The 20,679-nt window shown below is 67.2% G+C and overlaps 4 protein-coding genes across 10 annotated transcripts; 1 reads left to right on the forward strand and 3 right to left on the reverse strand.

Moving 5' to 3' along the window:
- Positions 1-74: 74 nt before the first annotated feature.
- LDHD (lactate dehydrogenase D) lies at positions 75-4,009 on the reverse strand. The gene is made up of 11 exons (XM_074913225.1): positions 3,919-4,009; positions 3,655-3,767; positions 3,289-3,430; positions 3,068-3,209; positions 2,190-2,349; positions 1,922-2,121; positions 1,716-1,844; positions 900-1,027; positions 719-809; positions 513-624; positions 75-438 (listed from the first exon to the last, which is right to left on the reverse strand). The coding sequence occupies exons 1-11, from the start codon at positions 3,994-3,996 to the stop codon at positions 273-275; spliced, it is 1,461 nt and encodes a 486-aa protein (XP_074769326.1). The 5' UTR covers positions 3,997-4,009; the 3' UTR covers positions 75-272.
- Positions 4,010-4,531: 522 nt separating this feature from the next.
- On the reverse strand, positions 4,532-6,625 carry LOC141963677 (chymotrypsinogen 2-like). 2 transcript variants are annotated; one of them, XM_074913236.1, is made up of 7 exons: positions 6,577-6,625; positions 6,326-6,429; positions 6,107-6,186; positions 5,914-5,992; positions 5,105-5,285; positions 4,771-4,904; positions 4,532-4,693 (listed from the first exon to the last, which is right to left on the reverse strand). In XM_074913236.1, the coding sequence occupies exons 1-7, from the start codon at positions 6,623-6,625 to the stop codon at positions 4,532-4,534; spliced, it is 789 nt and encodes a 262-aa protein (XP_074769337.1). The 2 variants fall into 2 exon arrangements, with proteins under 2 accessions (XP_074769337.1, XP_074769336.1); XM_074913235.1 differs by having other exon boundaries at positions 6,556-6,625.
- Positions 6,626-7,127: 502 nt separating this feature from the next.
- LOC141963699 (chymotrypsinogen 2-like) lies at positions 7,128-9,233 on the forward strand. Of its 2 annotated transcripts, none has more exons than XM_074913273.1 (7): positions 7,128-7,197; positions 7,324-7,427; positions 7,567-7,646; positions 7,773-7,851; positions 8,480-8,660; positions 8,861-8,994; positions 9,072-9,233. In XM_074913273.1, exons 1-7 carry the CDS (start codon positions 7,128-7,130, stop codon positions 9,231-9,233), a joined length of 810 nt encoding a protein of 269 aa, XP_074769374.1. The 2 variants fall into 2 exon arrangements, with proteins under 2 accessions (XP_074769374.1, XP_074769375.1); XM_074913274.1 differs by having other exon boundaries at positions 7,128-7,176.
- A 2,865-nt stretch (positions 9,234-12,098) lies between these two features.
- On the reverse strand, positions 12,099-19,026 carry BCAR1 (BCAR1 scaffold protein, Cas family member). Of its 5 annotated transcripts, none has more exons than XM_074913362.1 (7): positions 18,900-19,026; positions 17,256-17,945; positions 15,855-16,016; positions 15,524-15,628; positions 13,973-15,121; positions 13,653-13,742; positions 12,099-13,327 (listed from the first exon to the last, which is right to left on the reverse strand). In XM_074913362.1, the coding sequence occupies exons 1-7, from the start codon at positions 18,909-18,911 to the stop codon at positions 12,812-12,814; spliced, it is 2,724 nt and encodes a 907-aa protein (XP_074769463.1). In that variant the 5' UTR covers positions 18,912-19,026; the 3' UTR covers positions 12,099-12,811. The 5 variants fall into 5 exon arrangements, with proteins under 5 accessions (XP_074769463.1, XP_074769462.1, XP_074769464.1 ...); XM_074913361.1 differs by having other exon boundaries at positions 15,500-15,628; XM_074913363.1 differs by lacking the exon at positions 18,900-19,026 and having other exon boundaries at positions 17,256-17,327; positions 17,400-18,116.
- Positions 19,027-20,679: the final 1,653 nt, after the last annotated feature.

Genomic DNA, 20,679 nt, shown 5'->3' on the forward strand with positions numbered 1-20,679 from the left:
GTTGTCCCCTCCCCAGCCCCTCTGCCCTGTGGAGGTCTGTGTGTGCACTGTGTGGCACAGGGACCCCCAGGGGAGGGGCTGGGGTGTCCTGTCCCCCAAAAGACATCGCGGCACATGGAGGCTGCAGGTGCAAAAGGGTTTATTGGGAGTCCCTGACCCATAGGGGGGGCAATGGGGGGATTTGGGGGCAAACAGGGTGTGACAAAGCAGTGGGGCCACCCCAACTCTGACGCCAGGGGGCTGCTGCCCTCCCCACAGGCACTGGGAGTCCTTCAGAGCACCTTGCCGGGGTTCATGAGGTTGTGGGGGTCCAGCGCAGTCTTGATGCGGCGCAGAGTGTCCAGCCCCTCCTGGCCCAGCTCCTCCAGCAGCAGCGCCCTCTTGCCCAGCCCCACACCGTGCTCCCCGGTGCAGGTGCCCCCTGCCGCCAGCGCCCGCCTGCAGGACGGGGGGGTCAGGGGGTGCCACAGGACCCCCCTGTCCCCATCCCCCCAGAGCATCCCCGTCACCACCTGCCCAGGCGCTGGGTGAAGGCGTGGACACGCTGGGCCTCGGCCGGGTCCTGGGCGTCGAAGATAAGGAGGCAGTGGAAGTTCCCATCACCCACGTGTCCCACCATGGGGCCTGTGAGGCTGCAGGTCAGGACAGACACAACTGGGAGGACAGCAGCCCCCCCCAGCCGACCCCTCCCACCCCAGGGAGCTGCAGCCCTGCTGACCTGTGAGGCCGGAGTCCTGCAGGTCCTGCTTGGTCTCCACCACCACGTCGGGCAGGCGGGAGATGGGCACGCAGACATCCGTGGAGTAGCCCTGGGCCAGGCAGGGCAGAGCCGTGGCGCCCGCAGCTCCATGGGGCGCTGCTGCCCTCGTCCCGTGCCCATGCCTGTGCCCGTTCCTCACCTGGCAGCCGGGGCGCAGGGCCAGGGCCGCGTACCAGGCACTGTGGCGCATGGCCCAGAGCCGCCCGCGCTCCTCCGGCTCCTCCGCCCAGGCCAGGCCGGAGCCACCGTTCAGCCGCACGATCTCCTCTGCCGGTGGCCAGGAGCCCTGGGATGGGGGGACGGGACCCGCAGCAGCCCCGGGCACCCGGCCCTCACCCCGGGACCCCCAGTCCCCACCCCAGGCAGCCGTCCCACACCTCAGGACACCCCAGAGCCCCCTGAGTCCAGGCACTTCTGCCTTGCGCTGGGCCCTCCAGCCCATGCACTCATCCCTCACCCTGGTGACCCACCCCTTGTTCCCTAGTCCCCATTCTAGGCACCCATCCCCATCCCTGAGACCCCGGACCCTCAGACCTCTGGTCCCCTGCTCTGGGCACCACTCCATCACCCTGGTGACCCCGAGGTCCCCCCGTCAATGGCCTTGGGCACCCACCCGTCATGCCGGCACACCCCTGGTCCACCTGTCCCTGGGCACCCATCACACACCCCAGAGCCACACCATGGCCCCCCCACAGCAGCATCCCTCACCCCAGGGCACCCCCAATCCATAGGCACCCATCCCTTATCCTGGTGACACCCCAGTCCCCAGCTCTGGGCACCCATCCCTCAGCCTGGTGACCCTTCAGGTCCTGCACATCCCATACTTGGGCACCTTCACCCCAGGACACCTATGATCCCCCCATCCCCTGTCCAAAAGCACCCTTCCCTCACCCCTGAGTGCCCACCATGGCCCACAGCCCCGGCCGGGATGTCCCTGTGCCAGCACCCTCCTTACCTGCCTGCCGCTGCTGCTCGGCCAGGCCGTGCCGGGAGCCGTGGAGCTCCAGGAGGAGCGTGGCCGCTGCCGGCAGCTCCATCCCACTGAAGCGGCTGCAGGCACCCACCATCACCTCGTCCAGGAACTCTGGGTGGGATGAGGTGGCGCTGAGCCCCACTGCCAGTCCCCAATCCCCAGCGCTGCTGCCGGCCCCCGGCACCCACCGATGCGGGCCACGGGCACGGCGGCCTGCAGGACCTGGACGGTGCAAGCCACGGCCGCCCGCACGCTGGGGAAGGTGGCGATGGTGGCGGCGACGGCCTCGGGCAGCGGGTGCAGGCGCAGCGTGGCCTGTGTCAGGAATCCCAGGGTGCCCTCAGAGCCCACGAAGAGTGAGGTCAGGTCGTAGCCAGCAGCCCGCTTCCTGCGCGAGGCCGGTGAGCGGGTGCCCGTGTGACACACGCCCAGCCCTGCCCGGCCCCCAGCACCTACCTGGGCTGGCGCCCGGGGCCGGCGGTGTGGAGCAGGCGCCCATCTGGCAGCACCACGCGCAGGTTGAGCACGTTGGGACGCATGGTGCCGTAGCGCACCGCGTTGGTGCCTGAGGCGCCCGTGGCCGCCATGCCGCACAGTGAGGCGTCCGCCCCGGGGTCTGCGGGCAGGGGATGGCGATGGGGACAGGGGCAGGATGGGCGGCTGGTGTGGGGACAGGGCCACGAGATGTCCCCATGGGACCCCACGTGTCCGGCCAGTATCCCGGGACTCCAGCACCACAAGAGCCTCAGTGCACCACTGGGACCGTGGGGACCCATCACCCCTGGGACCACAACGCCCACCTCCCTTGGACACTTCTGGGACCACAACACCTCAGTGGGGACCCCCAGCACCCTTGGGACCACAGCACACCCATGGGCACCCCCACCACCTCTGGGGTGACAGCAGCCCAGTCCCATGAGGACCCCGGCACCCCTGGCACCACAGCATCCCCAGCTCCGTGGGCACCCATGGTACACCCCTGGGAGCATGGCACACCCCAGGTGACACCCCCCACCCAGAAACTCTGGGGCCACAGGACCCCATGGGGACATCAGCACCCCTAGGACCCTGGCACTGCAGATCCATGAGCTTCCCCCAGCACCCCCTGGGACCATGGCAGGCCCAGGACCACAGCACTACTGGGGCCATGGCACCCCTACCCCATGAGCACCCCTCCTACACCCCTGGAACCACAGCACCCTTGGCCCCATGGGCACAACCAGCCCCCCCCAGTGCTCCCAGCAGCCCCAGCCCCACAGGTGTCCCCAGCACCTCCAGTTCTGTCACACCCAGCCCTGGATCCCCCCCAGGTGCTGCGCCAGTGCCCACGGTACCGACGGGGAACCAGAGCCCGGTGCCACGCAGGTGGCTGTTGAGGGTCTTGCGGGTGACGCCGGGCTCCACCGCCACCGAGAAGTCCTCGAGGCTCAGCTCCGCGATGGCGTCCATGCGGCTCAGGTCAAAGCAGATGCCGCCCTGGCACGGGGGCACCGGCGTGGCTGGGCACGGCCGGGCACCGAGAGCCCCCGCGCAGGGGGTGCCGGGGGGGCTGTACCTGCACGGCGTTGACGCCTCCCTCGAGGCCGGTGCCGGTGCCGAAGGGCACCATGGGCACGCGGCAGCGGTAGCAGAGCGCTGCCAGCTCCTGCACCTGCCCCACCGCCTGGGGCCACACCACGGCGTCCGGGGGGGCACAGCTGGGGGCACAGGGTGGCACCGCAGCCCCATGGACCTCCCTTCCCTGACACCCTTCCCTGCTCCAGCCTCCTCCCCTCCCCATGGCCCTTCCCCTCCGCAGACCCTTCCCCTCCCCAGACCCTTCCCCTCCCCAGACCCTACCTCTCCCATGCCCCTTCCCTTTCCCTTTTCCCTTCCCCTCCCCAGACCCTTCCCCCCGAGGCTCCCAGCCCCGGGCACCCACGTGTGCATGGACTCGTCGTGGCCATGCTGCTCTCGCACCGCCATGGCCGTGGAGACGTTGGGGCTCCCAACCACGGCCCTCAGGGCCTCCACAAAGTCAGGGGGCAGTGGGTGCTGTGGGGAGGGGGGGCAAGATCCTTGTCAGGGCAGGGACAGATGGGTCTGGCCCAGGGGCCAGGAGCCCTCCTGAAACTGGGGGTGCAGTGCCACTCTAGGGCCCCCATCTCTCCGTGCCCCGTAGGACCCTGTTGCCCCCCCCCCCCACCTTGGAGCAGCAGTTCCGGCGCCCCAGGGCCCGACCCAGCCCCAGCACCCTCCGCAGAGCCATGGTGGGGACAGCCATCAACAGGCCGGGACACTGCCCCTCCCTAGGCCACCCTGGCCCTTTCTTTCCACTCCCTCTGCAATCAGCACCGTCACCTTAAGGTGGCTCCAGCTGACGGGACTGCAGTGCTCGGACAAGGGTTCCCCCCCAGCCAACGGGACCTGTGCCATGCCTGGGGTGCCCACAGCTGACCGAGTGTCATGCCAGGTCACATGCCCCCACACCTGTCCAGGTGCCCCTGACCCCACGGGAGGCCACGTGTCCCTGAGTCTCCAGCCCTCCTGACCAGGTGTCCCCACACATAGACAGGTGTCCCCACACCCCCCCAACCTCATGTCCCCATGCCTGAACAGGTGTGTCCCCCCCCAGCCGGGTGTCCCCATCCCTCCAGCCATGCTGGCGAGGTGTCCCCCCAACCACAGAAGTGTTCCCACGATGCCCGACCATTCATCCCCCGGCCACCCAGCTGCCCCCCACGGCACTCCTGCCCATCCCAGTGCCACAGTGAGGAGGCAGCGTGTTTGGTGTGGGGTGACAGCATTTATTGCCAGCCTCAGTTGGCCGCCAGGATGTCGTTGACCCAGCTGCGGAGCTTGGTGACACGGGCGTAGACGCCGGGCACGTTGGTGGCGCAGGTGCTGCTGCCCCAGGAGACGATGCCCACCAGGTTCCAGGCGCCGTCCTTCTCGCACACCAGCGGGCCCCCGGAGTCGCCCTGCGGGCAGCGGGTGAGCGCAGGGGCCAGGGGGAGAAGGGGGAGACGGGGGTCTGGGGGGATCTGGGGGCACCTACCATGCAGGAGGAGGCACCGTTGGCGCCGGCGCACACCATCACGTCAGCGATGCGGAACCCCCAGTACTGCTTGCACTGGGTGTTGGTGAGCAGGGGCAGGGCCACCTGCTGCAGCACCGGCGGAGTCTGGGAGGCTGCGGGCGAGCGAGCGGGGGTCAGCACCGGGGCCAAGATTGGGAGAGAGGACAGATGTGGGGACGGGGATTGGGATGGGGACGGGGATGGGGGTGAGGAGGAGGACGATGGTGGCGATTGGGATGGGGGTGGAGATGGGGATGGGCAAGGGTTGGGAATTGGGAATGGGGATGGGGAAGGGGACAGGAAGGTGCGGTACCGTTGGGGTCAGTGAGCCCCCAGCCGGTGGTGACACAGGTCATGCCCCCTGGGAAGTCGTCGGTGGCCTGGGGCAGGCAGACAGGGGACACACGGTCCGACAGCTGCGCCGGGGTGGCCAGTTTGATCAGGGCGATGTCGTCACGGATGGTCAGCATGTTGAACTTGGGGTTCTTGAAAACCTGCAGCAGGCAGCACCACTCCCAGCGCCCGCACCCCAGCCAGGGCAACGGGCACTGGGGACTCCACAGGGACTGATGGGAGCCCCGGATATTGATGGGGACCCTGGGGAACGGCCTGTGGGTCCCGGGCTGACGGGGTCCCTGGGATGCAGATCCCACCCCTGGGGCGCAGGGGAGAAGGGACGCAGAAGGGACTCGTGGGGCCCTGAGGGAGCAGACCCCGTCTTGAGCTGGAAGGGACACAGGGAGCAGATCCCAACCCCAGGGGCAGGTGGTGGCAGGGACACCCACAGGAACCGGGGACACCCAGGGATGGGGTCCCTGGGAGCAAACCTGTGCCCCTGAGGCACTGGGCAATGGGGACACTCGAGGGAGCAGGGACACCAAGAGGGACTCTGGGAACTTGGGACCCCTGGGGACCCAACCCGAGGGATGAGCGGGAGCAGGAACACCCCAGGGGACCCCAGTCCAGGGATGTGGGACACCCCAGAGACCCTGATCCTCAGGAAAAGGGGAAGCAGAGACCCCCTGGGGACCTGACCCGCAAGACAAGGGGGACCCAGACCCGTAGGGCTCCCCGCGGGAGCTGCGGGACCCCGCAGGCACACGGTCCCCACCCCGGCGGTACCTTCTCGATGGACAGCCTCTGCTCGTCAGGGGAGGGCGAGTCCTGGTCGTACGCACCCACCACCACGGTGTCGGTGGTCCTGGGCACAGGCAGGCGCTGAGCACCAGGCACAAGTGGGGGGGGGGGGGGGGCCGATGGGGACCCCGTACCCGTTGCCCAGCCCACGCTGGCCGGTGGCAGAGCCGGTGCCTACCTGACGCCACAGTGGGCAGCGGTGACCACCCAGTTCTCGCTGATCAGCGACCCGCCGCAGAAGTGGAAGCCATCGTAGCGCTGCCGGGGAGAGCTGCCATCAGCACCCAGTGCCACCGTCACCGCCGCCGGGGTGCTCTGTGCCCAGCTCCCACCCCGGCACGCACCCTGGCCCCTGACACGGCTCCCACCCTGCCTCTGGCCCCCCTCAGGCACTCACCTGGAGGGAGACCTGCCACGGCCAGGACCCTGGCACCGCTGGCTCCCCGTTGACGATGCGGTTGTAGCCGCGGATGACAGGTGTGATGGCGGGCACGCCGCAGTCTGCGGGGCACAGACAGCCGTGGGACGGGGGCTCCAGCTGCCCTGGACCCATATCCCCATACCCCCGCACAGCTGCCTCCCACCAAGCCCCTAGCCCACCCCGCTATGCCCCACGGCCTCACGCACTCTCCACGGAGAGGGTGGCACGGGCAGAGCCCGCCAGCGCCAGGCAGCTCAGTAGCCACAGGAGAGCCATTGCCACTTGTGGGGACAAACCCTGCCTGGGGCCTGGCACCTCTTATACCCACTGCTGGGCATGTCCCTGCTGCTGGCCTTGCTCCAGTGGCCTCGGGAGATAGCGTGTCACCTGGCACAGTGACAGGACAGGGCCTGGGAGCATGGCATCTGGAGCTAGTGGCCTTCACCAGGCCTGTGGGTCAGTACTGGTGGAGTCTAAGTGGTGGCTTCAACATGTTCCTTGGCCTGGTGCATGGGTTGGGCTGTGGCCACGTCTCAGAGTGGTTGAAGTTGGAAGGGATCTTGGAGCAAACCTGGTCCAAACCTAACAGGGCCACTGAGGGACTACAGGTGGCTTATGAGTATTTCCAGATGCCATGCTCCCAGGCCCTGTCCTGTCACTGTGCCAGGTGACACGCTATCTCCCGAGGCCACTGGAGCAAGGCCAGCAGCAGGGACATGCCCAGCAGTGGGTATAAGAGGTGCCAGGCCCCAGGCAGGGTTTGTCCCCACAAGTGGCAATGGCTCTCCTGTGGCTACTGAGCTGCCTGGCGCTGGCGGGCTCTGCCCGTGCCACCCTCTCCGTGGAGAGTGCGTGAGGCCGTGGGGCTCAGCGGGGTGGGCTAGGGGCTTGGTGGGAGGCAGCTGTGCGGGGGTATGGGGATATGGGTCCAGGGCAGCTGGAGCCCCCGTCCCACGGCTGTCTGTGCCCCGCAGACTGCGGCGTGCCCGCCATCACACCTGTCATCCGCGGCTACAACCGCATCGTCAACGGGGAGCCAGCGGTGCCAGGGTCCTGGCCGTGGCAGGTCTCCCTCCAGGTGAGTGCCTGAGGGGGGCCAGAGGCAGGGTGGGAGCCGTGTCAGGGGCCAGGGTGCGTGCCGGGGTGGGAGCTGGGCACAGAGCACCCCGGCGGCGGTGACGGTGGCACTGGGTGCTGATGGCAGCTCTCCCCGGCAGCGCTACGATGGCTTCCACTTCTGCGGCGGGTCGCTGATCAGCGAGAACTGGGTGGTCACCGCTGCCCACTGTGGCGTCAGGTAGGCACCGGCTCTGCCACCGGCCAGCGTGGGCTGGGCAACGGGTACGGGGTCCCCATCGGCCCCCCCCCCCCCCCCCCCCCCCCCCCCACTTGTGCCTGGTGCTCAGCGCCTGCCTGTGCCCAGGACCACCGACACCGTGGTGGTGGGTGCGTACGACCAGGACTCGCCCTCCCCTGACGAGCAGAGGCTGTCCATCGAGAAGGTACCGCCGGGGTGGGGACCGTGTGCCTGCGGGGTCCCGCAGCTCCCGCGGGGAGCCCTACGGGTCTGGGTCCCCCTTGTCTTGCGGGTCAGGTCCCCAGGGGGTCTCTGCTTCCCCTTTTCCTGAGGATCAGGGTCTCTGGGGTGTCCCACATCCCTGGACTGGGGTCCCCTGGGGTGTTCCTGCTCCCGCTCATCCCTCGGGTTGGGTCCCCAGGGGTCCCAAGTTCCCAGAGTCCCTCTTGGTGTCCCTGCTCCCTCGAGTGTCCCCATTGCCCAGTGCCTCAGGGGCACAGGTTTGCTCCCAGGGACCCCATCCCTGGGTGTCCCCGGTTCCTGTGGGTGTCCCTGCCACCACCTGCCCCTGGGGTTGGGATCTGCTCCCTGTGTCCCTTCCAGCTCAAGACGGGGTCTGCTCCCTCAGGGCCCCACGAGTCCCTTCTGCGTCCCTTCTCCCCTGCGCCCCAGGGGTGGGATCTGCATCCCAGGGACCCCGTCAGCCCGGGACCCACAGGCCGTTCCCCAGGGTCCCCATCAATACCCGGGGCTCCCATCAGTCCCTGTGGAGTCCCCAGTGCCCGTTGCCCTGGCTGGGGTGCGGGCGCTGGGAGTGGTGCTGCCTGCTGCAGGTTTTCAAGAACCCCAAGTTCAACATGCTGACCATCCGTGACGACATCGCCCTGATCAAACTGGCCACCCCGGCGCAGCTGTCGGACCGTGTGTCCCCTGTCTGCCTGCCCCAGGCCACCGACGACTTCCCAGGGGGCATGACCTGTGTCACCACCGGCTGGGGGCTCACTGACCCCAACGGTACCGCACCTTCCTGTCCCCTTCCCCATCCCCATTCCCAATTCCCAACCCTTGCCCATCCCCATCTCCACCCCCATCCCAATCGCCACCATCGTCCTCCTCCTCACCCCCATCCCCGTCCCCATCCCAATCCCCGTCCCCACATCTGTCCTCTCTCCCAATCTTGGCCCCGGCGCTGACCCCCGCTCGCTCGCCCGCAGCCTCCCAGACTCCGCCGGTGCTGCAGCAGGTGGCCCTGCCCCTGCTCACCAACACCCAGTGCAAGCAGTACTGGGGGTTCCGCATCGCTGACGTGATGGTGTGCGCCGGCGCCAACGGTGCCTCCTCCTGCATGGTAGGTGCCCCCAGATCCCCCCAGACCCCCGTCTCCCCCTTCTCCCCCTGGCCCCTGCGCTCACCCGCTGCCCGCAGGGCGACTCCGGGGGCCCGCTGGTGTGCGAGAAGGACGGCGCCTGGAACCTGGTGGGCATCGTCTCCTGGGGCAGCAGCACCTGCGCCACCAACGTGCCCGGCGTCTACGCCCGTGTCACCAAGCTCCGCAGCTGGGTCAACGACATCCTGGCAGCCAACTGAGGCTGGCAATAAATGCTGTCACCCCACACCAAACACGCTGCCTCCTCACTGTGGCACTGGGATGGGCAGGAGTGCCGTGGGGGGCAGCTGGGTGGCCGGGGGATGAATGGTCGGGCATCGTGGGAACACTTCTGTGGTTGGGGGGACACCTCGCCAGCATGGCTGGAGGGATGGGGACACCCGGCTGGGGGGGGACACACCTGTTAAGGCATGGGGACATGAGGTTGGGGGGGTGTGGGGACACCTGGTCAGGAGGGCTGGAGACTCAGGGACACGTGGCCTCCCGTGGGGTCAGGGGCACCTGGACAGGTGTGGGGACTCATGGCCAAGTATAGGGACCCAGGCCAGGCAGGGGACACCTGGCTGAGCTTAGGGATAAGGCTTTTCCAGGGCCAAGGCGAGCAGAAGGCCTGGGGACATGTGGCCTCCCCTGGGAACACTTGAGCAAGGCAGGGGCACATGGCTACGTGGAGCCACACCTGAGCAGGCCGTGGGGACACCCGGCTGTACACCAGGCATGGGGACACAAGGACATGTGTGCGGACACCAGGCCAGGCACAGGGACCCCCAGCATGTGTGCTGGGCCTCCAGATGGGAGGGGACACTTGTCCCAGCCCCATGGCCCTGTCAGCCAGAGCCACCTTAAGATGACAGTGCAGATGACAGAGGGAGGGGACAGAAATGCCAGCAGCTGGGGAGGGCAAAGTCCTGGTGCTGGCCCCAGCACGGCTCTGCAGCTCGTGCTGGGGCTGGGGTGGTGGAGCTGCTGGTCCAAGGCGGGGCTGGATGGGGACACTTGGGTCCTGTGGGGCACAGAGGGACAGGGGACACCAGAAGCCAGGGGTCCCAGTGTGGCCCCATGCCCTCAGCTGTGTGTGAGGATTGCAGGCCAATGGCTCCCAGGCCAGACCCTCCCAGCCTCACCCTGACGGGGCCCTCACCCCCGGGGCACCTGTGTGCTTGGCGGAGGCCCTGAGGGCCATGGCTGGGGGCGCCAAGGAGCAGCCCCAACACCAGTCCATGTACATGGGGGTGACCCAGGGGGCAGGGTCCTGGGTTGGGGAAGGGCCATGGGGAGGGGAAAGGGGAAGGGAAGGGGCATGGGAGAGGTACGGTCTGGGGAGGGGAAGGGTCTGGGGAGGGGAAGGGTCTGCGGAGGGGAAGGGTCTGCGGAGGGGAAGGGCCATGGGGAGGGGAGGAGGCTGGAGCAGGGAAGGGTGTCAGGGAAGGGAGGTCCATGGGGCTGCGGTGCCACCCTGTGCCCCCAGCTGTGCCCCCCCGGACGCCGTGGTGTGGCCCCAGGCGGTGGGGCAGGTGCAGGAGCTGGCAGCGCTCTGCTACCGCTGCCGCGTGCCCATGGTGCCCTTCGGCACCGGCACCGGCCTCGAGGGAGGCGTCAACGCCGTGCAGGTGCAGCCCCCCCGGCACCCCCTGCGCGGGGGCTCTCGGTGCCCGGCCGTGCCCAGCCACGCCGGTGCCCCCGTGCCAGGGCGGCATCTGCTTTGACCTGAGCCGCATGGACGCCATCGCGGAGCTGAGCCTCGAGGACTTCTCGGTGGCGGTGGAGCCCGGCGTCACCCGCAAGACCCTCAACAGCCACCTGCGTGGCACCGGGCTCTGGTTCCCCGTCGGTACCGTGGGCACTGGCGCAGCACCTGGGGGGGATCCAGGGCTGGGTGTGACAGAACTGGAGGTGCTGGGGACACCTGTGGGGCTGGGGCTGCTGGGAGCACTGGGGGGGGCTGGTTGTGCCCATGGGGCCAAGGGTGCTGTGGTTCCAGGGGTGTAGGAGGGGTGCTCATGGGGTAGGGGTGCCATGGCCCCAGTAGTGCTGTGGTCCTGGGCCTGCCATGGTCCCAGGGGGTGCTGGGGGAAGCTCATGGATCTGCAGTGCCAGGGTCCTAGGGGTGCTGATGTCCCCATGGGGTCCTGTGGCCCCAGAGTTTCTGGGTGGGGGGTGTCACCTGGGGTGTGCCATGCTCCCAGGGGTGTACCATGGGTGCCCACGGAGCTGGGGATGCTGTGGTGCCAGGGGTGCCGGGGTCCTCATGGGACTGGGCTGCTGTCACCCCAGAGGTGGTGGGGGTGCCCATGGGTGTGCTGTGGTCCCAAGGGTGCTGGGGGTCCCCACTGAGGTGTTGTGGTCCCAGAAGTGTCCATGGGAGGTGAGCGTTGTGGGCCCAGGGGTGCACCGGGGCTGTTGTGGAGCCAGGCTCCTGCTGTGCTGGCTGGGCATGGCATGGGGTCCCACGTGGACATCCCATGGCCCTGTCCCCACACAAGCCACCCATCCTGCCCCCATTGCCATTCCCTGCCCATCCCCCTGCCCGCAGACCCCTGGGTGTCCACCCAGGGACACAGGGGTGATGGCATCTTTCACTGTCTCCTCAGCAATACTCAGGACCCAGCTGAGGCCTGGCACATCCACACCTTCACCCAGTGACTGGGCAGGTGGGGACCTGGATGACCCAGGGGGATGGGAACAGGGGGACAGATGGCCCTGTGCCAGCCCCTGACTCCTCCATCCTGCAGGCAGGCGCTGGCAGCATGGGGCTGGGCAAGCAGGGGCTGCTGCTGGAGGAGCTGGGCCAGGAGGGGCTGGACACTCTGCACCGCATCAAGGCTGCGCTGGACCCCCACAACCTCATGAACCCTAGCAAGGTGCTCTGAGGGACTCCCAGTGCCAGTAGGGAAGTGACAGTCCCCTAGAGGGCTGGGGGGCCCTACTGCTCTGCCACCCCCATAGCCCTCCCTGGGGGTCAGGGACTCCCCATAAACCCCATGTGCTGTGATGTCTTTTGGGGGACAGAACACCCCAGCATGTCCCTCTGGCAGGCAGACACAGAGAGCCAGGAGATAGGGGCATTTCTAGCCAAATCTTTATGCTGCTAAGGGGCAGGGGGCTCAGTTTCAGGGGGCTGTGACTCCGTAGCTCTGGAAACTAGGGGACGCTTCCCCTGTTTTCAAAAGGCACCAATTTCGGTTTGCGTTTCAGTTACAGCTGGTATGGTAGCACAACCCACGCCAGGCTATACCCCTGTCACCCCCTACCACCCTGGGGCCACTCATCCACAGCCCCTGGTGTGGGGCAGCATAACTCATCCCTGCCACACTGTCCCAGCATGAGAGGTGGTTTTCTGACCATTCAAACCTGCTGGCTGCCAGAGACTACTGGGGAGCCTCACCATGAGTGGAGCAGCCAGGTCATCACCCCAAATTGCTGGGCACATATCTGTCTCGATTGAACAGGGACACAGCCCCATGGTCTCCAAGCCAGGAACAGCTGCCCGATTTGTACAGAGAGGGGACAGCAGGGAGGGAGCAGGCACAAAACCGCCTCCCGGCTTTGCTTTGTTATGGCCACAGCTCTGAATCCAATCCTGGCATCTGACCAGATGGAGGAAGAAGAGTAAAGGGGGATGATGGCCACAGCCTCTCACCCCTCTACCAGCAGAGCCCCAGGCCCACAGTGCACAGGTGAGTCTCTATGTACATGTCCGCATACACAGGGCAGAGGGCTCTCATAGAGGGGGACGCGTGTCTGGGGGCCGTGGGGAGGGGACAGAAGCCCCAGGCCATCACATGGCTGCCAGCTGGCCCAGCACCATCCTGAACTGCTGCGTGCTGTTGGCAAGGTCCTTGACACGCTCCACCATGTCCTTAGAGGCGGCAGGAGAAGGGTAGTGGAGGGCGGCCGCCTTGGTGGTCACCACGATCTCCTTGAGCATCTCGCAGAGGAGGTTGCTGTAGTGCATCACCTTGTGCTGCACATCCTGGGCCTTGGCCTGGCGAGACAGCGTGTCCCCGATGAAGACAAGCTTGTGGGCGCTGAGGATGACGAACTTGCTGTGGGCCACGAAGATCTTGGGGGGTTGGTTGGTGCTGACGGCAGTGAAGAAGGCATCGACAGCATTGGTGAGCGTGGTGAGGTTGGCCTCACACTGCTCCAGGTAGAAGAGGAGGAGCTGGCGGTCGGCAGGACACAGTGTCCCTCCAGCCCGCGCTGGGCCGTAGTGCTGGGGGGGACTCCAGTTGGACAGGTCATTGTCGATGGGGCGCGTCACCTCCTGCTCCAGCCGCTCAAACTGCTTCAGCTGCGAGAGGGACAGTTGTGAGGCAGAATGGCCGCTGAGTCAGTGCCCTCTCCCCTCCCTGGGGCCACCAGCACAGGTGGCTGCGGCCACCTCCACCAGGAAAATGGCAAGGTACAGCATCAGCCCCAGGACAGCCGTGCCAGGCTCCTCCCCAGGAGGAAGGCGCTGACAGGGAGCTGAGGCAGAACCCACCGTGGGGATGGCCACGCAAGAGCGGGCCATGGCCCAGACCGGCAGCTGGGGGCACAAGGGCAGCAGAGCCAAAACCCTGCTGCCCGCCCCAAGAGCTGTGCCCAGCAACACCTGCCCACCCCGGCTCTGTTACCTGCTGGTGCTCCAGCTGGTCCTTGCTCTGCCGGATGATGTTGCCTTTCTCCAGCAGCTCCTTCTGGGTCTTCTCAAATTCCTCCTTGCCCTGCAGTGAAGGAAGGGGCATGACATGGGGGTCACCAACACCAGCCTTGCCAGGAGTGAGCCCCCATCTGCCCTGGGACATCCCTGGTCACCCCCATCCTCAAGCCAGAGAGTAAGAGCAAGATGTGAGTGGCAGAAGCATCACCAGTCAGAGCTGCCCAATGCTCCTGGGCCAGGGAGCCACCGGCACAAAGCCCACCTGTGGGAGCAGCCCCCCCTGCCCGTGCCCACCTGGAGATGGACGTAGTCGTAATCCTCCATCCAGCCGCTCTCGCTGTTCTCGTAGGGCCCATCAGGCGACTCCTGGGCCAGCAGTTTGGGCGGGGAGGGCAGGGGCCGTGACTGGATGCTGCTGGCCTTGTCGGAGGGGTGAGGGGGCCCATGGCCGCCGCTCTCCACCACCGGCTTTGTCCGTTTGAAGAGGAGGGAGGCGTTGCCGTGCAGGAAGGAGGCCAACTGCTTGGTGTCATCGGGGATGCCGCGCGAGTGCATGACAAAGTGCTCCAAGTCATCCGTGCCCTGCTTGCCACCAGCCAGGGCACTCGGGGCCCAGTGGCAAGCGTCCAGCGCTTGGCCGTGCCGTGCCAGGGCCTGGTAGACCTCCTCCATCTTCTGCAGCTGCTTGCTGAGCTTGGCGTAGAGGGAACGGTCGGAGGCCTGGGCGGCATTGCCCACTGCCCCCCGGGCAAACTCCAGCAGGTCCCGGAGGGCTGTCCGCACACCCTCAGCTGCCCCGCGGATGCTGGCGGCATTGGCCTCCATGTGCTCGGGGCTGCGCCAGTTGGCACTGATGAAGGACATGAGGTAGGAGACGGCGCCACTGACGCTGTGCTGGAGCTTGGCCAGCGTCTCCATGGCAGCATCCAAGTCCAGGGAGAACTCCTTGCCGGTTCCCTTGGCCGGCTCCTTCACAGGCACCACATCCAGCGAGGACGTGGAGATGTTGCTGCGGGTGCTGCCCGTGCTGGAGGCCGAGAGGCGTTTGGCATCGGCCCCCTTGGCCTCACGGTCCACTTGCGGCGGGACGTCATAGATGTACTCACCCTCCGTGTCCAGGGAGCCCTTGCCTGCGGTGTGCAGGTCCCGGGGCACATCGTACACCTCCTGGGAGGGGAAAGCTGATCCCCCCAGCTTCTTGAGGCTGGGGGGCACATCGTAGATCTCGTGGGAGAGCTGCGGCTCAGGGGCACCTTTCCCAGCCGCCGGTGGCACGTCGTAGACATCCTCTGGCAAGTAGGGCTCCTGCTGGGCCAGGATGAGGGGGTGGCGGGAGGGGTCGAAGTTTTTCTGCTTGGCAAAGGCGGGGGGCACATCATAGGTCTCCTCCCGCGCTGGGCCATCCGGCACGTCCTTGCTCACCGAGGGGGGGACGTCGTACACCTGCGAGGGCAGCAGCAGGCACCATCAGCGCTGCGGGGAGCAGACTCCAGGCGTGCAGGACAGCCCCAGGTGAGCCCTGGGATGGAGCCGTGCACCCCAGGGGTGCCCCTGTCCCCAGAGGCCAGCACAGCCCTGCTGCAGCACCCCCAGCCTCCCACGTCCCCTGTGGGGTGGGAATTACAAAATCCCAGAGCAGCCCAGGTTGGAAGGGACCTCCAAAGACCATCTGATCCAACCTCATCCCCAAATGAGATCATCTAGCACCGTCCCCTCACACTTTGAAAGCCTCCAGTGCCAGGGACACCGCCGCATCCCTGGGGAGGTTGTATCAGTGAATGATGATTCTCATAAAAATGTGTCTTTCTTATACGGAGAAGCCGGGAGCTTCCCAGCAGCACTTACAGTTTGGTGCAGGTTCTTCTCCACACTGGGGGGCACATCGTAGATCTCCTGCCCCGGGTCCTGCCCATTGGGACCCTTCACTGCCATGGGGGGGGTGTCATAGACCTGGAGGGGGGGACACAAGACAGTGTGTCAGGGACGGTGTGGACACCCACCTCCTCCCAGGGACCAGCTGGGAAGGACGGAGGTGCCAGAAGCAGCCCCAAGGCCCACAGCATGCCCAGCTTTGGACATATTTTGCCCAGGGCTGTTATCCAGGTTGTGTCAGAGCATCTCCTGGGGTATAGGATAGAGTCAGCAAGACCCCCCCCCAAGCCTTGCCCAGCCTCACCTCCTGGCTGAACTGATTTGGGACACCCCCTCGGACAGGTGGCACGTCGTAGATCTCCTGGGAGCCCGCGGAGAGGAGGTGGCGAGGGAAATCATACTCATCCTGCTCACTCTTGGGGGAGTCATAGACGTACACTTGCCCCACACGGGTGGGCACCAGCACCTGGCAGGAAGGAATAGGATGAAGTGGGCACAGCCGAGCACCCCCAGCCTGCATCCAACACCCCAAAACCCACCGAATGGGGCTGGAGGGAGGATGTGTGCCAAATCCCATACCAAACTGTCCAGCACCGGGCAAACTGGTGCCCACGGGAGGGCGCTCCCCAGCCGGGCGTACACACTTCTGTGGCGACGCCGGGGACGGGGATGATATCACCGGTTATTTATAGCGGCGAGCCTCGGCGAGAGACAAAGCCCAGCCGGCACGGCCGCGGTGTGAAGGAGGGAATGGCCGATTTGGGCACCACGCCGCGGGCAGGGATCTGCCAACACCCTGTGGGCGTTGGCAGATCCCTGCCCGCGGCGTGGTGCCCACCTTGCCCTACCATGGGGACACAAGAGCAGCAAGTAACCAAACCCAGAGGGTCATGGCATCCTGCCCAGCCAGTGCTAGGGGCAGTGGTCCCCTTTTAGGAGCCCTAGCCACGATTTAGCAGTCCCTTCTCTCACGGGTTGCTTCCCAGGAAGGTGAGGAAAAGCCTTCCCGGAAAAGGCGACGCTGAAAGCGCCTTGCTCCTCTTCCCCAGGGTGACGTGCCAGGGAAGGGAAAGAACCGGGAGGAGCCCGGTGTCTGGGATGCAGCCGTTGGGCTGCTCTGGACAAAGTCCCCATGCTGGGGAAAGGATGGTGGCTCACCCTTGTCTCGCTGGCAAATCCAACCAGCAAGTGCTGGCAGGCTCCCTGGCACAGCCAGGACAAGGTGGTACCGGCTGCCTGCCCCTGCCCACGCTCCCGGGGGAGAAGAAAACAGCTCAGCACTGCTCCAGGTACCACAACTACCTGAACAGCTGCAGGCTCTAGCCATGTAGCATCTCCAAGCAGCATCTCGGGTTACCAGCACCCCGTGCGCTCCCCAAATGCAGCTGCCATGCCCTGGGTGACACTGGTAAAGCTCACACGAGAGACCAAGAGGACCCAAATGCCAAACGCTGTGCCAGCTCCAAGCCAGGCAGCCCACACCAAGCGGGGCACCTCAGCCACCGCAGGGACCACCCCCAGCATGTCCGTTCCTGCCAGCAACGCGGGGAAGGATGCCCACGCGCCCCCCACGAGAGGTGCAAGGAGCACCTGCTCCAAGAGACACCGACAGGCAGATATCCCGCAGCCCCGGCACCCACTTGCCGCCACAGACCGCAGAGAGCCCTACAACCGTACTGCCAGCCCCCCAGTGCCCCCATCCTACCTTTCCCTGGGGCTTGTGCCCTTCCCAGCTCCTCATGTCCAACGATGGGGGCACCTGATAGATGTCTTGAGCCTGACCGGCCAAGGGAGGAACCTGGTAGACGTCCTGGGGGGGGCTGGCAGAGCCCCCAGGGTACGCCTCCGCCGCTTGGCCCAGGGAGGGGGGCACCTGGTAGATCTCCTGGCCGGGGCTGGGGAAAGCGTGGGGAGGCGTCTGCTTCGGGTAGGCGGGCGGCTGCTTAGCCGGGGCCGGTGGAAACTGTCCGGTGGGCGCCGAGCCCGGGTAGAGACCCTGCTGTCCCTTGCTGGGGACCGGCATCAGGTAGACGTTGTCCCCTTGGGGGGCATAAGCAGGGTGCATGGGTGTGTACTGCGAGGCGGGTGACAGCGGGGTGTATCCCCCTTGGTGGTGGTAGGGCAGGGGCGGCTGGGGCACCGGCGGCTGCGGGGGGGCCTGTCCCTGCGCCGGGCCAGGCGCCTGCTGCTGCTGCTGCTTCTTGTCGTACATCCCCACCAGGATCTTGAGGCGGTTCCCAGGGACGATGCCCTGCCGGCCGTGGAGCGAGCAGAGCCACCAGCCGTCCAGGCCCTGGGTGTTGCGCTCCAGCACCGTCATGATGTCACCCTTGCGGAAGGAGAGCTCGTCCGGGGACTCGGCCACGTTGTCGTACAGCGCCTTGGCCAGCACGTTCTGCAAGAGAGCCCCACGCCGGGGCGGTGAGCTGCCGGGGGGGGGCATCCCGGCAGACGGCGGTGCCCAGCGCCGGGACGGAGCCCCGCGGGCCGGGGCCAGGTTTTGCCGCGCGGGTCCCAGCGGCTGGATCTCCCCGCTCCAGCCGCCTTTTCCTTCCCCGCTGGAGTTCAACCCATCCTTCCCGGAGGTGGTGCTAGGAAGGGGCCGGGCCCTTCCGCCTCCCCGGTTTCGGGGGGACCTCCTCTGCCTTTCCCTCCCCTTCCCGCCGCCGCCGGGGAGGAAGTGCCAGGGCGGTGAGTCAGCCGGAGCCGGACCGGAGCCGTCCCCACGCCAGCCCCCGCCGCGCCCGGGCCCCGGCCAGCCCCCGGGCCGTGCCACCGCATCACGTCGGTGCCCGGGCCCGCGGCGCGGGGTCACCTGCCAGAGCTCGCCGGCCCCCGCCGGGACTTACCGGTGCCATGGCGGCGGCGGGACGGGCCGCAGCCCGCCGCAGGCTCCCACCGCCGCCCGGGATGGCGGGACCAGGCCCACCGGCTCTCCCGCCTCCCCGCAGGGGGGCCCGGGCTGCCCGCGGCCGGCGCCCCCCCCGCACCTGGCAGGGCTGTCGAGGCCTGGGGAGGCCCGCCGCCCCGGGGGGTCTCCCCGGGGGTCCAGCAGCGCCGCCGGCCGCCGGGCGGGAGGAGCGGGAGCCAAGGCCTCGCCGGCCTCGGCACGGCGGGGCTGGGCCAAGGTCACGCGAGGGGGCTCGGCCGCTCCAGGGGGGCCCTGCCCGGGCTGCGGCCTTCCCCTTCCCCCTCCTCCTCCTCCTCCTCCTCCTCCTCCGCACCGGAGCAGAGGCCGGGGGGAGGAGGCCCGTGAGCCGTTACCCCGCGGCCCCGCGTCCTGCCCGGGGGGGCCCACGCGTGCCCCTTCTCCCCGCGGGGAGGTTTCCCCCGCCCGGCCCCCGCTCACCAGGTAGTTCATCTTCCCGCAGGGCTGCTCCGGCCCTAGCGCCGGTCGGCCGGGGGCCGGGGCCGGGCCGGGGGCGGCGGGGCGGGCGGACGGCGCGGCGGCAGCGGCGGCGCCGTAGGGATCATTATAGCGCGGTGCCCGCCCGGGCCCGGCGGCCCCGCCCGCCCCCATTGGCTGCGCCCGCCCGGCGGGGGGCGGTGCCGCCACGGGAGGGGCGGGGCGGGGCCGGGGGCGGGGCACCGGCACCGGCACCGGCACCGGCCCCGGCACCGGGGGGCAGCCGGAGGCGGCGGGGGGCGAAGGGTGACGGGCCTGCCAGGGGTAACGGGAGTGCGACGGGCGTGCGAGGCACAACGCGAGTGCAGCGGGCGTGTAACGGGAGTACAACGGGTGTGTAACGGGAGCGCTGCGTGTGTGCAAACGGTAATGGGTGTGCAGCGGGTGTGCAACGAGTGTGGGAAGGGCAATGAGTGTGTAACGGGAGTGCAGCGCGTGTGTAACGGGAGTACAACGGGTGTGCAAAGGGTAATGAGTGTGCAGCGGGTGTGTAACTGGAGTGCAGTGGGTAATGGGTGTGCAGCAGGTGTGTAACGAGTGTGGAAAGGGCAATGGGTGTGTAACGGGAGTGCAGTGGGTGTGTAATGGGAGTGCAGAAGCTGTGCAAAGGGTAATGGGTGTGCAGTGGGTGTGTAACAGCAGTGCAACAGGTAACGGGCCTGCAAAGGGCATATAAAGGGTAGTGGGTGTGCCAAGGCAACCGGTGTGCAAAGGGTGTGCAAAGGGTAACGGGTTTGCAGAGGGCGTGCAACAGGTAATGGGAGCGCAAAGGGTGTGTAATCGGAATGCGGAGGATGTACAATGGGTAATGACTGTGCAGAGGGTGTGCAACAGGCACGGAGGAGTGTACTGGGCTGTATTTGGTGCCCAGAAGAGATGATGGGGGGTGTGCACCGAGGGTGTAACGGAGGTAAGTGGCCCTCTGATAGGCGTGGAAGAGGCACAGGGGTGTAACAGGGGTGTAAGGGACAGGGGGTGCAATGAGGGGTTATGGGGTGTAACAGGATGTTACAGGGGTATAACACGCAGGGGTGTGCATTACAGGGGTGTAATGGGCTTCGGGCACATATGTGTGGGTGTAACGTGTGTGTAGCAGGGGGATGTGTGTGTGAACACTGCAACAGGCATGCAGCCAGTGTGTAAGGGTGTTGTCCTGGGCAGGCAGTGGGTGCGTAATGCACAGGGGGGTGTTGGGAGGGTACAAGGGACATGTGGTGGGTGGGTGCAGGCACAAGGGCTGTAGAAGCGTGTGATGGGTGTGTAAGGCGGGGGGTGATGTGTGCAGTGGGGGTGTGTGCAAGGGCAGTTCACATCAGGGCGGGGTGTGCACACAGCGGGGTGGCACAGGCCGGGGGGCAGCACTGTTGCTCCCTGCAGCCCCTCGCCTTCCCCGGCTGGTGGGAGGGGGTCGCCCCATCCCTCCCGGGGGTGCCATCAGCAATGAACCCTTGTGGTTAAACCCTTTCCTCTCCCGCTTGTCTGTTTGCCCTCGGCTGCACGGCACATCGTGGCACACCATGGCACACCATGGCACACCACGCCACCTCACACCACACCATGCCATGCCACGGTAGCCCACATGCTTTCCACCCGGCCTGTTCCAGCAGCCCGGCCACGAGGCCCACGGGCACCGAAACAGCCGGTGAGCCCGGGCCTGACACCGCCGCACGCTGAGCAGCAGTCCCTGCCCGCAGCTCCAGCGCTGCCGGCGTCTGCACGGAGC

The sequence above is a fragment of the Athene noctua genome, chromosome 9 (genome assembly GCF_965140245.1).
Source record: "Athene noctua chromosome 9, bAthNoc1.hap1.1, whole genome shotgun sequence".
NCBI classification, from domain to species: domain Eukaryota; kingdom Metazoa; phylum Chordata; class Aves; order Strigiformes; family Strigidae; genus Athene; species Athene noctua.